Below are 16,057 nucleotides of genomic sequence, written 5' to 3' on the forward strand. Positions count from 1 at the left end.
ATATGATTTGAAAGGAATATGCATGTTGGAAGAAACAAAGGGTCAATATTAATGTTAGAAACTTGTATTCTGTTGAAGGGGTGACTCTATGGAACACCTAGTGAGGAACTGACAATGAAAACAACTTCCACTACATCCATTCTATACCTACGAAACATGTACCATCTTTAGCTTCCAAACTTTGTAATTCATAAAACGCAACTTAATTTAACAAAACAAAATAGATAATAAAGTGACAAATCAACTTTACAGTGGAATTATTAAAAGTCTAACAGTGTAACTTTTATTGTGTAACAGCATTTCTGCTTTCAACATATTTTCTCAAAATTACCTCTCTGGCTTTTTAAACTTAACCAGCTCCCTGAGAGAAAAACTAATACACTTTTAGGTGAGTGTGTGAAGGCACAGATGCAGCTTCAGTAAAGTGACTCGTGCGACAGTTAGGAGTTGTTTCCTGAAGAAATCAACTGGTTTGTCTTTGTGCTCCTGATGTGTTGTCTCCAAGTGGCTTCTCAACTTGTTCGGTTTCAAACTGTACAAAGCTAGTATCTCCAGACACACAACACACTGTGGTCTCTCCTCGCTACCCACCGGTGTACTGGTGAAGCTGAAGGCATGCCCCTCACGTTGGAAACCACTGCTATAGCCTACATATGATTGGAAATACCTGTGGGGGACTACAGTGTGTATCATCATCAGTCCACCCCTGGCCACACACCTTCCAATTTGGACATCTTTCTCCAGTGGGCCGCTCACATTTTCTGTGACTTTGACATTAGGAGGACATGGCAATAGAGCAGTTGCGCCCAACTCCATCAGCACATGGAGTGCTGCTGGCTTCAGCCAAATTACTATTCTTATTCCAGCTGTATTTCAGCTCTAAACTGCCATTTCCTGAGTACTTCTCAGACCTCCTCCACCCCTATAACGCGCTGGAAGGGGGTCTGTACCACCCAACATCAGCTTGTGGAATTTGGGGACAGAGCCTTCAGTGTGGCAGCCCTCCCCCTTTGGAACTCTCTCCTGGTGATCCCTAATGCTGCATCTATGGACACCTTCACAGAACTCCTGAGAGCCTTCCTGTTCACCAAGGCCCATAGATAATATAACTGTGAACCCTGACAAACAGTGCTACTATTATTTTCGTTATGGTGTTATGTGGTGTTGTCTGACTCCAATATGTAAAATGTTAATAATACAAGCTATTTTGTTATTATTGAAGGTGGCTCCAATGTTTGGTGTTGAAACAAAGAGTAATGATTAGATTAGATTGAACTTTATTGTCATTACATTACAAGTACTCTAATGACATAACAAAATGCAGATCAGCATCAACTAGAAATGCAAAAAGCATTAAAGTGCAGAGCAATATACATATGTACAAGGGTAATATAATAAACAGTAAGTGTAGATATGAATACGTTCTGTAAATAAAGTATGACATGTGCAGCAGTTTCAGTAGGCAAAATATATAGTGAAGGTATAAGTACAAGTACAGACAGTAGTATAAGGTATATAGGTCAGATATATGACCTCCATTGACATATGACAGTCCATTGTAACCAATAGAAGTGGCCCAGTTATACTGCTAGGAAGAAACGTACACATCTTACAGCAGCCGACAGTCAGACAGCTGCGTCTTGGATCCTCCCTTAACGTCCAACACGGCTCAGGCCGTACAGCTGTCTGAAGACGGACTATCTCTGGGACTGTTAACTAGACTGACCTGAAAGGTTTTGCGTCAGGAAGTATTGAGGCATTAGATAAGTGCTTTTGAGATATGTTTTTTGTTTTTGTTGTCTTTTTATTAGTATTACAAAATAGAAAATGAAAAAGGTTTCAAACAGTAACAATACATGTGCATGTAAAGATTGTGTGCTGCTCTAAATAACTGTGCTAAATAATAATGATAATAATAATAATAATAATAATAATACATTTTATTTGGAGGCGCCTTTCAAGACACCCAAGGACACCGTACAAAATACAAGAGATAAAAACAGCAGGACATTGGAAGGGAGAGCAAACAAAACATACCAGAGATATGGTTGAGACACAGAGAGAAGAAAGTAATAAAGAGAAAAGAGGGGAGGGAGGAGGATACAGGATGATTGATACTACAGAGAGTAGGCCAGTTTGAACAGGTGAGTTTAGAGTTGGGACTTGAATGTGTGTAACAGTTTCTGAATGTCAGATGTGTGGAGGGATGGAGTTCCAGAGCTTGGGAGCAGTGCAGCTGAAGGCCCTGGCACCCATGGTGATGAGGCGTGATGTGGTGATCGTCAGTAGACCAGCTGAGGATGAGCGGAGGGAGCGGGAGGGGGGGGTATACTCCAATCACCCAATCATCATCCACCAAGTCCAATCGCAACACAATTAACACACACAGATGCTGTTTCAAAAAATTCACATTAGATATATATATTTGCTATTGTATATTTATTCTGAGATCTGACAGTCAGACCTGGTCAGCTGACTGCAGCCTGCCTGGACAGTACAGCTCTCATAATGTATTGAGGTCCTTGACTGTGTTGATATTAATATGATTATTAGAAACCATTTAATTGATATTGTACTTAACGGTGCAAAATACGTGAACACATATTTCTAAATCATGTGTGTGTTTTCCTGATAACTATACTTCATAAATGCCATACAAACATATTTCCACGTCATTTAAACTTATCAAAATGCTAACATGTCAAGAATGTCAGTCTTACGGAAAGGAGTAGCTAAAATGTATTAGCATGCGCAAAAATAGCATATGTAGCTTAGCTCAACATCTATAAAACAGCCTTAATAACAAAGTAAAATGCTGTGAAAGGTCAATAAATGTTCCGTTCAGTCGTAAGAAACTGGTTTTACTCACTGTTCTTCAGAGATGCACACAACTCACACCACTTATATGAAAGTTAAGTCCACAACTTAAGTCCCACATACCTCTCACTATTCCTCTTAATTACTGACTGCGCATCACCATGTGCTTAAAGGCGCAGTTTGCGCAATTTCGCCAGCAGAGGGACCTGTACCACAGTCAACGGCCTCCAACAAACAATGTGTGTGAGTCTAAGATATTTTCACAATCTAGTCAATAAGGTTCCGAACTAACAACTAACAACACAAAATAAACACTATCTTACACTAAATCACCAACCAACAGCCAAACATGTTAACTAACAAAAAAACTAAGTAACTAACCAACCAACAAATAAGTAGCCAACCACTCACTCACTCACTAACAACTCATTTCCTCACTAAGCAACCCTAATCAACTCAAAAACCCACTAACTAACCCACTCATCACAACCAACAACCCAAACAACAACAGCCCACAACAACAACGAACAACAAACAACAACCCACAACAACAACAACGAACTAACACTAACCCTACTAACAACTAACCCTACTAACTAACTAACCCTACTCACTCACTCAATCACTCACTCACTAAAAACACCAACCAACTATCTAATTAATTTGGAGGGGCTTTTAGTGCCCTTCCGGGAGTTGCTTGGTTGGTGATCCAGCCTTGAGGTTAGAGGATAATAACATTGAGTTCCTGGGTTTGGTATGAGATGAAAGCAAACTGTACTGTGATGTTATGTTATCTGCATTAATAACATGACTAACTCAGTGAAGAGTAAGGAGAATATTGAAAAATTATGCCTTTCAATTGTGATTTAAAAGGGCTGTGATCACAAAATTACTTTGGTGGAGGTTTAACTTTGCTGGGTTTCTTTGAAATGAAAATAAACTATTTGCTATAGTAGGCTACCTGGAATTCCATGCAAGTGATGTCTGAGTTCATCCTGAAGTTGTTAGATTCCTGGTTTGTGAGTCACATGCTTTCTCTATGTTCGCATGAAAATTCATCCCACAGTCACAGGGTGGGTGTCTCAACATAGTTCTCAGGAAATGAATGGGAGTGTCTGTGTTAGTGTGGTAGCCCGTCATGCAGTGTGAAGACAAGTCCAGGGTGCTCCAGAGTATGCTGAGACTGACTACCATCCCCCAAACCCTGACAAAGTAATACAAATGTACGCCGCTGAAATCTTGGGTGAGCAATACATTACAACAAGAATTCCATATATACACAGCCTTTTCATTAAACATGAATGCATCACCACTTGAAAAAACCAGTGCGCGTTCCCTTTGGCATTAAGTTAGCTAAAAAGTAGCCAGACTAATAACGGAGGTGTTGAATGTTAAGTTCAGAATAAAATTGTTAGTTGAACATCTGTCGTTAGTTGCTTTTTCTTGCCATCTTTGTCTTTCTATAAGGAAAGTGCAGAACTTAGTCACTCTGATGTGACAGTTAAGCTGAACTCCATGGTGATGTTTTTTGAAATACTGATTTGTGAGTCTATAGGTTCTGAAAAAAGTATTGTTGTAAGTTTTCTCTCGACAGTCCTGTATATACAGACTATGAGTGTTTGACATTAAACTCTTACATGTTTTGTCTAAGTACCGTAACTAATTTACATTTTCTGCGGCAGTCTACTTCTATAGTCTATATCCAAAATAGGTGGCACATGACACAATTGGTGAGAAAGCTTTTATTGTGAAGTTAACGATCGGATGTGTGTTCGTCATTGTGATAGCTTAACACTGGTCTGGAAGGAGTGACTCGTTGACTGCGACGACCGCAATTTCGGCAACATGGGAGCCGATGTGGGATTTATTCTAAACGGATTTTAAGGACCGTGTGAAAAAGGCAGAGAGGTGGCTAACAACATACATGCTGTAATTTTCTCCAGCTCACTGTTTTATTCGATCCTTTATCTGAGAGAAGAGGGAGGCAGCCAGCCCAGCGACGAGGCTAACAGCGCTTCATTTAGTCGCTTTGCAGAAGCGGGTGTTAGCTAGCTTGCCAATTATTCGCTCACACGATCAACAATTGTATGATGTAAAACATGTCTATGAATTCAGGCTTGTTTTTGTGTCCGCTCATTAGATCGTTGGTTGTTGGCTTGGACATTTTCTTTGTGGATATTTTTCAAGGTGGAAGGAGCGGGTAGGGGGGCTTTGCTGTGTACGGCTGGTGATGATGATGATGATGATGATTGATGTGATGCTGTTGCACCTGTCGGTCTAAATTGCCGTCTCTTGTGGAATGCAGCTAACCTGCCCTTGTAGCTGGATGCTAGCAGCAAACCACCTAACGTTATGCACCCATTACGAGTGTGGGCTGAGGCTTGACTCGCCAGGTTACCCCAATCCTCCATCGCAGCATCCCTCATCTCATGATGGATGGGCGCCTCCCATGAGAGGAGGCTCTGGAAATGAGAGAAGTGTGGGCACCATCCTGAAAGCTTTCTAACACCATCGTATTTAGCCAGTAGTTGTCGAGATGCAGAAAAGCCCCTGGGTCCCCGTATGTGCCCGAATGAGGGCAATTTCATATGAACTTGCTTAATGGCACAATTCAAGTATTTCATGACAACATAGTTTAAATCCATTTTAGAATGAGTATTCTCCGTGGGAAATGTGTCCATGTAATCTTTCAATGAACGAAATTAGTCATTAGTATAATTTCCATTTCAGAACTGGTCCTCGCTGTTCGCCATAATCTCCCAGTGCTGGTGAACCACACACACAAATCGTTTTACTGGATTAAGAGTTGCTTAGTTTAATCGATATTTTTTGTATTCGAGAGCATATGTTAATAATGCAGAACAATTTCCATGTGTGTACCTGGCATGTAAACTTTCCATGCTCAAGTAAACAATTAAATCATCTCGGAATTTGCATTGAGTTGGCGTTACTCATGTAACTAAATCCAGCCTCCCCTAACCCGTGTTCTGTAGCAGCACAAAGCTAAGATGTACAAAAATGTACATTTATTACGTTTATTGCCTCTGAAGTGAGGGCGTGGGCCGCATCTTGAATATAGACATGACAGTTTCTCCCAGCAGCAAGCAAGCTCATAGGCTGAGTAATAATTGATGGCTGGTAAATTTGGTTGCAGGGTTTATTCGACCTCATGTAAATCACTAGTTGGGTCTGCCTGTGGGCTTTGGAGCATTATACAATCCAGGCATGTTTGTCAGAGTCCCATCACACAGATCAGAGGCTTAGTTCACTCAACCCATTGATCTGGTCAAAATGCACCATCATAATTCACACAAGTGCATGCAGTAGGCTATAATTGATTACTGATGGACATAGCATTTAGTCTTGTGATCAGATGTTGTGATGTGTATCAAGATATTATCAGCATGGAGGGTCCATTGTTGACATAATGGCTTGAATGCAAGCAGTGGCCTGATTGTAATTTTGATGACAAAAATTGAACTATTACGTGTTTTGCACAATCAAGGAGGAAAGCATCGTACCAGACACCACAAAGTGGACCTGCTTCTTGCCATGATGGATATTTTGGTTTCACTCAGACCGGAGAAAGGGAATTACAGGAATAGCGGCAGCATTTTCAGCCAGTCAGTCTAACCCTGACCCGCTGATGTTGATCAGGTTTATGTTGGTTGAGTTGGGTGATAATGTATATTTACATTGTTGTTTTGACTGTTGAAGTGATTTAGGTCATGAATGTATAGATATGCAGATTATAAATTATTTATCAATGAATAATGTCCAACATTCCCTGGTTGTAGCTCACAATGTGTGCTGCTTTTCTGTTATAATGTAAACTCATTCTCTTATGAGTCTTCTTTTTGTGCCTCTTAACAAAACCTCCCCAGAAAGATGTGTGTTCAGCCAATCTTGTCAAAGAGGAACTGGCAGTGTGTTTGAAACACAAACATATTAATTTCCAGTGCACTCATTTTTTTTTGGTTTGCAAGAAGCAACAGAAACATTCTTAGTTTTGTGCGGATATCTCACACATACATTTGAACTAGTGTGAAGTTTCATAGCTTAACTTTAGGTGAGGCCACTTATATTTTTCTGGTCCGTGGTATTTTTCTAGATTGCTTTCAACAACCTTCAGTCATTTTTGCTTGCACTCGTTGGAAATATATGCATATAAATAGATTGTGTATGTTTAGGTTAATGCAGTATGTGTGCTTGCAGCTGCTGTCCAAACTCACCATGTGTTGTGGTGATTGCATTCCAATTCTTCTGTGATTTCTCCCAGCATGATTGTTGAACAAGGCCACAATTATTTGCTCTTAAAAGAAGCTGTTAATAGGAATTCTCTTAAAAACTCTTTGTGGTTGCAGTGGAAATATTTTGGCCATTATTCACAAGACTAAATGAAATACCTAAAATACAAATACAGCGAATAACTAAATACAAAATGGGAGAACAGCTGATGTTTTCTTTTTTTTTTAACAATCTACTGTTCATACTTCTTTTAATGGTCATTGTGAACTTGAGACATGCACGTGTCGACGTGTCTGACAGCCAGCTTGACATTTGATCCCAGCAGTAGGGGGGGCACTGAGCTTATGTGTTGTGCAGGCAGCATGGATTAAAATATTCATACCCCGTGCTCAAGCCACTAAGCGCTGCCATATCTGTCACATATACTTGTGTTGTCTCTAGCAGCATCTCCTGCTCTGGGACATAAAGAGACCAGGTATTCAACATGACTGAGCTGTGTGCGAGGATGGGGATTGCTGAGCAAAATCTAACCTCCATCACTACTTTGGCCAAACACTGTTGTTCTTTCCTCAGCCTATAGTTTGGAACAAGATCATTCACCTTATCTCACTGAATGACAATAGCAAATAGTTAACAAGCTAAAACAAAAGCTGTTACGGTATATGTAGTGTTAACTGTTTAGCTTTGCAGCAGCTTAGCTGCAGTTGTCCAGCCTCTGAGGATGACAGAGGACGGAGGAAAGACAATGTCTGTTCTTCATTCTTTCATTCAGGATAATCAATTACTTATTGACATTTAGATAGTTTGCTGTGAGATTTAGTTTATAACAAGTTTATATAGTGACTTTACTGTTGTAATCATTACTGTTGCTGCTCTAGAAACATTTGCATAATTATATTCAAAATATAAAATGTATTCCGGTTCTGATTTAATTTAAAAACAACCAGGTGAAAAAGGAAATGTATAGCATATATTCACACTTCAATATGTTTATTTAATGCAAGTCATCGCAATATTGAACAATGTTAACGCAGTGTTTCCCCTACCATTGTTTCAGGGGGGGCATTCGCCTCACACACTCACTTTTCACATTGAACAGGTGCTCTTTTATTAATAAACTAAACGTTTGTTATCTATCTAATTTATGTGCAATTCAGTGTTTACTGCATTGCTTTGCGCAACATTCCTCCTCCGTCCCAAAAGGGTGATGGAGTTGTAGTGTGGGTAGATCGCTAGAGCTCTGTCCGGAGGTAAGGGAGTTTCTCCTTGTCAATAAAGATGCAGATACAAGCAACTTAATGACATCAGTGGCTGCTGGACTGGCATTTTTAACCGATCTGACAAACATGTTGAATGGCTTAATTTCGAGTGCGGAGGAAAAGACAAAACCATGGTCAACATGATCAGCTCAGTTAATGCTTTCAAATGAAAAAATAAACTTTGTCATCAAAGCGCAGCGCCATGATTGGAGACCGAGGGAAGCATGTGTGCAACCTGACGTACAGCGACGACACAGGGCAGATTGAAATTGTCTGTCAGACTTTAACAAATGGTTTTAAGACTTTGCTTTACTGGGCCAATTGCTACATTTATGTGCTACCCATTTAGGGATGATATTGAAATTGATCACTCACATCAAAAATTGCCACCCTGTTTCACCTGAACTCATCTGCAGTGGAGGATGAGATGCTGACAGGTGACATTCAGCTGAAGTTCAGGGCTCATGGACAGTTTTGGAACTTAATCACAGAGGAAAAGTACCAACATGAGGACATGTGCTCCTCCTTCCCTGCATTAGTGGCTCTTCTTATTTATGCAAGTCAGCCTTTTCCCACATGAGAGATCAAGTCACGTAACGATCCACCACAACTGATGATCATTGAAAGCTGCTTGAGTGCTTGGATGAGCCTACTGGATGTTGTATTTGTACATGTTGTTTATCCTGTTACGTCATCTACTGATGTGTCCGTCTGGGAGAGGGATCCCTCCTCAGTTGCTCTCCCTGAGGTTTAAACATGTTTCCCCCTTTAATTGTGGGGTTTCTTTTAGGGAATTTTTCCTGTGTGGTGTGAGGGTCTAAGGACAGAGGGTGTCGTATCTGTACAGTCTGTAAAGCACACTGAGACAAATGTATAATTTGTGATATTGGGCTGATATAAATACATTTGATTTGATTGATTTGAGGCGGTTCCTGCAGTTACTGTCCGGACTTTGCAAACCTGGCTGACTGTTCAGTGCAAGTCATCAGAGTAAGGTAGTGACCAGAATGTATTGAATTGTATTGTGCCATCCGGGTTGATGCAGTATAGCAAGGTACGCCAACATATATTGTATATTTAAAGTATATATCAGTACTATATAAATACATATATTTAGCATTTTTTAATACTGTAGTCATTTGACCTGCTCCTTTAAAAGTTAGCTCACAGCCGAAAAAGTGTGTGCACCCCTATATAGAGGCAGTGAACACCCATATGTGTACATGCTGTAGAAAAAGTATTAAGTGAACAGTAGCACCCAGGCAGTTGGCTTAATAAAAAGTTGATGACCTCTGGGATGCTGTGGCTCCATCTTTGTCCCACTCCCCTCCCTCATTACCCCACATGAAAGAATCAACAAACTCTTCAGTTGTATTGATGTTGTGACATGAAAGGACAGCCGTTTGTACAGGCTGCACTCTGAGCATTTATTTCTCATCCATATAATGAACTGAGCAGAATGGTAGAAAGAAGAAGCATCGGCAGACACATGTACTGTATCCCAGATGTACTGTATGTGGGAGGTTTGACTTCAGTCGGCCAATAAAGGCAATAGTTTGATGACGCATTGTTTGCCTAAAGGGTTTCTACCTATGTTAATACCTGTTGTCCACACACGGAGATGGGGGTGAAAAGCTGACATCTAGGGTTTGTATATTTGGATTTTAACGAATTTGGGTCTGCTTATTCCGGTTCTTAACGGTTCTTGATTCCAATTCTTTGAGGGTGTCAAACTGTTCACATGATTATATCACAAAATAGAATATTATTTATAAAAAACCTTAACACAATTCATATCACTTCATAAGGGTTATGGAACCTGTAAATTAATTCCATAGGCTTAAAGTTTAATTTGGTTGCTGTTAATTTTTTCATTGACAAGTTAATTCTGATTGGTGCAATTTGAGATGTACAACTGCCCCCATCTCCTCTACTGTGACTCTAACACTGAAACTGCCAAATCGACACAGGGTCCAACATACGTCGGCAAGTAAATACAATACGCTAGTTGCCCAATAAGGCCACTGCTTGTAAAAGTAAAAAAAAAAAAAAAAATAGAATTCAGAACGATGTACTGACTTTGCTCTGCCTGCCGCTTCTGTCTCACAGTAAGGGTGTGAGTGAGTAGAGCGCGCCACGTGAAGAAAGACAGGCAGTTGTGTTACATTCATAGATGCAATGCCTGTCAATATAACAACACACAAGTTGTGAAACGCAAAGGAACATTCATAGCGTGTTGGAGAAAAGCATCAGCTGGTGAGAATGATGATGTGTGAGAGCAGGGGTATTCAACTAAATTTCTAAAAGGTCCAGTTAGAGAAAATTTCCACCAGCATGAGAGAAGCTCAAACTCTACACCTGGCCAACTGCTTCATAAGGTAGGTGTGATTGTCAAAGAGTTTGTTTTTATATACAAAAACATGTTGGATACAGCATCTCACAGTGTTGTGCCAACACTGTTAGATGATCCAGAAGGCACTTTACATGAAGATATTGAGGCCTTTACACAACCACATTGGAACATTTTGTTAGTTTCTCTCCTAGTTTTTTAACTATACTTGCCCTTTTTACACTATCTCAAAGCCATTCCACATGTAGATAATGTTGCTTACAGGCTCTAAACCATATTTCACAATTATGTTGAAATCATTCTGATCTTGTGGACTCAACAAATGACACCTTTCAACAGTGGTAAAATGAGTGGTGCGTGGCGCAGTTCTATTTAGTTCCCTCCTCTCCTTTCCTCCGCTCTGTCTCTGACTGTAGGTTGGTGTGCACGTGTGTTGTCGGGAGCTAAGCCCTTCCCTTCGCAAACACGCGAGGAGAAATGTGAATGCAAGTAAAATACTGAAACGTGACCTAAATTTGATGAACATAAGCGATTGAGTTAATTAATAAAAGAGCACCTGTTCAAGTGTAAAAGTGAGTTGTGGTTGTGAGTGTATTAAATAAAAAAACTAGGAAAAAAAACCACCTTGAATTTCAGGGGGGGGGGGGGGGGGGCGCACCCCCCTGAAACAACAGTAGGGGAAACGCTGCACTTGATGTTATGCTCTATTAATGCACATCAGCAGAGGTTTACTGGTATTAGCCCAGCTTCTCAGACTTGATCATTAATGTGAAGTGTAATTTGCCCTGTACTGTTCCATTAGTACAGGGGTGGGGAACCTTTTCCTATCAAGGGCCATTTTTTTTTTAAACATCCTGCGAAACTTTTTTTATAGTCATTCTTCCGTTTTATCAGAAAACAATCCTTATTAGTCCACAACGGGGAAATGATCTTGTCACAGCAAAGAACATATGAAATAAAAGGCAATAAACAATAATTAATAGAATAAAAAAAGTACCAAGTGGTTTGATAGAAAATAAGTGAATATTGCACACTTTTCATCGGATCGGAAAAGGAACATATACAGATACGCATGTCTAACTATTGATAGCACATCACTACTAATACAAAATGTATCAGACGAATGCCACAAATGCATAAGTATACAAAATATGGTGTATACAAATATCGGCAACATGCTGGTTTACGTAGATATAAGGATAGGTATAAGTAGTATTCGTAAGAGCTCACTGTGTTACGCTGGGGTGCGTTGTTAAACGCTGATGTTTTGAGCATGTTCAAAATTACCGGACGTACCCGACGTGTGCTTCAACGATATGCAGACGTTACGTGATGTTAGACATACGTGAATACGAATCACGTAGATTAATATTTACCTACGTAAATACGTACGTGAATCCTACGTGACTACGTTAGAGGTACGTTAGATATAGGCTACGTCGGTGACGGTGATCCTACAGCCAATTTATTGATAACGAGTTAAGATTATGCCTGACGACGGAGTGAAACTTATTAAACGTGTTTACAGTACAGCTAGCGTTCAGCATCTACCGTTCTCAGCATCAGCATGGCGTGAACCAAATGGCACTTTTCCAGCTCCGTGGCCAGACGTTCTGATACGTTTTAATAGGTAAGTGATAAGCTATCAATGTTTGACATACGTATAATAATTTGTTATGTATTCGTAGTATACATAAGCTACAACACCGCTATGGAAAGTTGGACGTATTTGGACTCGACACATTTTGAGCAAATTTTCATATACGCCGGCATATGTTTGCCATACGGAACTGTGTATGTCTGGCGTGTTCGGCGTATCGTTGCGTCCTTCAAAAGATCACAACTTACCCTTAATTTATATCAACCTATTGGCGATATGTGCGTATGTGCCGGCATACGTTTCTGTCATACGATATGTTTGATATGACAAGCCTTTAAGAAAGACAGTGTCTGAACAACAGGCGTATTTCTAAGTTGCATCGATATACCTCAGCTGGGCAGTGTGCAGTGGCCCTCTGTTCTACGTGCTGCAGGCATAGTGGCCCTGTTCTATATTGCAAACTGCAAATACAAGTGCTCTTGCCGACCATCCACGGCTTGTTGAGAAAAGCAGACTCATGGAGCAAAATGTGGCACTAAGTACTGTAGCCCAAGGATTATAGATTATGGCTCCTATACTTATGAAGGTATTACAATAATACACAGAAGCTCGTTCAACTGAAACCAAGAATGACAAACTCTTTATTGCTCTCAACTTGTCAAAGGCAGTGACGGCACATTACAGCTTCAACTCTTCCGTTCTTTCTCCAATTAAAAGCCTTAGACGTTATCTGCATTACTGCTTACCAGGGAACTGAAATTCACTCAGAGCATTGAGGCAACTAACAAAATAGTTTACAGGACTGCTTGCACTTATCTCTGCAAATATTTAACCTGTTATAAACTGCAGTGCTCCATGTGAGGTTAGGAATGGAGAGATGTGCATATATACAGAGCTGATCTTATAAAGAGTTTCTTCAGTCTGGCTGGATATTAACATGTATGAACAGACTACGATACAATAATTCACTGTTGTTTTATGGTTCTTTTCACATCCTCCATTGATTGCATCGACATTTTTTTAATTAGTAAAAACAAATGTTCATGTTCTGTCATCTACTATTCATTACGGTTTGCAATGACGGCGTGGCGCGGATTCTATTTAGTTCCCTCCTCTCCTTTCCTCCGCTCTGTCTCTGACTGTAGGTGTGTGCACACGTGTGTGTCGGGAGCGAAGCCCCGACTTCGCAAAACACAGCGGAGGTCAGAATGTGAAAGCGCAAAGATACACTGAACGTGCAAATAAATTAGATAAACATTAACGTTAGGTTTATTTAATAAAAGAGCACCTGTTCAATGTGAAAAAGTGAGGTTGGAATATATTTAAAAAAATTAAATTGAAAAAACCACAAAAAACACCTTGAATTTCAGGGGGGGCACGCCCCCCATGAAACAACAGTAGGGAAAACACTGCTATATGACAATTACAAAGTAAAGGGATAAAACATTTAGAATTTTGACGGTTTACACTGATTTCTGGACGAAAAAAAAAACACACTGGTAGAGCTACAAAATTTCTGTATTGTAACATTCTACTTAAATGGCATTGTAACTACCACCCAAGAGGTCAGATCTCAAGCAACACTCGCCAAGGGAACATAATAATATTAATTATAATGTTTTAACAGACTTTTGACCTCTTCAGATGTTTTCCATGCATCTTGGAAGTACGTAATGTTGTGCCAGAAAGCCCTACTCTACTTCTAAAGTAACTTCTGCACGAAATAGTCATTATGACACCATCAATCACTCCATCCTCCTCACCACGACTTGAAACCACCTTCAACATCACCGCACTGCCCTCTCTTTGGTTCGAATCATAACTCTCTGAGTGGGGACGTGTTAAGATCTTGGCCCCCTCCTCTTCATCCTGTACCTGTTCCCCCTTAGTCACATAATCTGCAGTCATGTTCTCCAATTCCACTGCTGTGCCGATGATATCCAGCTCTCATTCCACCAAGTCAAAGTCATAAAATCCTGCTCAATTTCCTAAACTAAACTGAAAAATCCAAAATCATCATCATTGGACCAAAAACACTCCAAATCCACCACACAACTTCACCCTCGTCATTGACGCTTCCTCAGTTTCCACCTCCCTCACATCGGAATCTTGGCATCATCTTTGATCAAACCTCTCTTCCTTCCACCAACACGACTAAACTGCTCACAGACAGCCTTCTTCCATCTTTAGAAACATTGCCTGTCTCGTCCATCCCTCTCCTCCACAGCTGCAGAAATCCTCATCCACGCCTTATCACCTCCCGTCTGGACGTGTTGTAACAGCCTCCTCTATGGTTACCCTCAAAAAATCATAATAAACTCCAAAAACATCCAGAACCCCCGTCTTCTCACCACTCCGACCAGGACCACATCACCCCGTCCTATACAGCTTCCACTGGCTTTCATCCCCCAGAGAATCCAGATACAATATCTTGATGAATTGGCTATAAGTTACTGGACCTCCATCCACAAACTGTTCCTGGAAGTAGACGGTGGCGTCAATAGTGACAGCTATCGATGCAAGAACTGCGAGAATCGCCACTGGAAGCTTCATGCTGGCAGCTTCTTCTCATCGGTGCCAAAGAGAGCAGATTTGCGGTGAAATCAGCTAATAAAACTCGAGGAATTGTAATCAGAACATTTCAACAGCAACAAGCCCTGCACAGATGGCCGCAGCTCATTGGACAAGCGTCTAGCCAATGAAATGAAACCACGAGTTACTTTTCGGAAACACTCGGCTTGCATCGTACAAGATCGGAGGTAAACAACTTTTCTCTCCCGCTGTATTCAGGGTATGTGGGCGAAAAGTGTGATCTGAGTGTTACTGAGGAGAGTTACTGGTTCCAAAACAACCACACAATGATTTTAATTAATTTCAAACATGCATTCATTTTATTGTCCTTGTTTTGATGTGTACCATTTATGATTGGCCTTAATTGATCAATTGGCTTTATATTGCCATTTCATTATCTTAATGGCTGTTTACTGTCTTCTTCAACAAATCCTCCAACTGCGACACCAGGTAAGCAATGCATTGTTGCTTTCTTCACCACTTTTCTTTTTCTGCTTTTGCGTGAGCATACTGTAGTTTCATTGTGTCTGTTAAGACTAACTGCTTATGCTTAAGATATGAACAGTCATACAACACAAAAACATAGTAGCGTACTATTAAAATGATTGATATTAATGTTTCTTTATAAAGCCATGGATATGTATTACTATATTGTAGAGTAGCCTACATTAATGTATTTTATAATTATGCTACTATGCTGTATATAGTCATTGATTTGATTTGATTTGATTTGATTTGATTTGATTGTAATATTGATACACTATAGGATTACTAACCATCCCAGGAGTTAGTACGCCGTGATATTATACTGGTTAGTACTCTGCATTGTGGCCGCAGCAATCCCGGTTCAAATCTGGAACACTGCAGTTTTATACTAGGTCGTTATGAAGAATGAATGTGTAGACTATGAGTAGAAGAAAGACAAATACACTATATATTTCAACGTCAGCCAAGTGCATAAAATAAAGTGACAGCATTAAAAGAGTCCCTCATGGCAAACGGTGGCGCCCGTTCTCTTTATACATGATTTGCCTAATGCTATAACGTCGTAAATAAATGAAAGTAGGCTACAATTTTTTATGAGCTGTGTACGGAGGCCAAAGAGCTTAACACACTGCAATTAACATATGCAAATTGGGAAAACACAAACAAATGAATAAGACAATATTAATAACACAGTCGCCGCAAATACAGAAAACACAACCAAATACA

General features: G+C 40.2%; 1 protein-coding gene across 1 annotated transcript in view; it reads right to left on the minus strand.

Annotated features, from left to right (window-relative positions):
• Positions 1–14,827, minus strand: part of LOC115006911 (epidermal growth factor receptor substrate 15-like 1) — a 68,838-nt gene extending 54,011 nt beyond the window's left edge. The window contains exon 1 of the mRNA XM_029429537.1: positions 14,729–14,827. Coding sequence (XP_029285397.1) covers positions 14,729–14,827 — 99 coding nt within the window. The remainder of the gene's footprint in view (positions 1–14,728) is intronic.
• Positions 14,828–16,057: the final 1,230 nt, after the last annotated feature.

Source organism: Cottoperca gobio, chromosome 4 (assembly GCF_900634415.1).
Source record: "Cottoperca gobio chromosome 4, fCotGob3.1, whole genome shotgun sequence".
Classification (NCBI taxonomy): domain Eukaryota; kingdom Metazoa; phylum Chordata; class Actinopteri; order Perciformes; family Bovichtidae; genus Cottoperca; species Cottoperca gobio.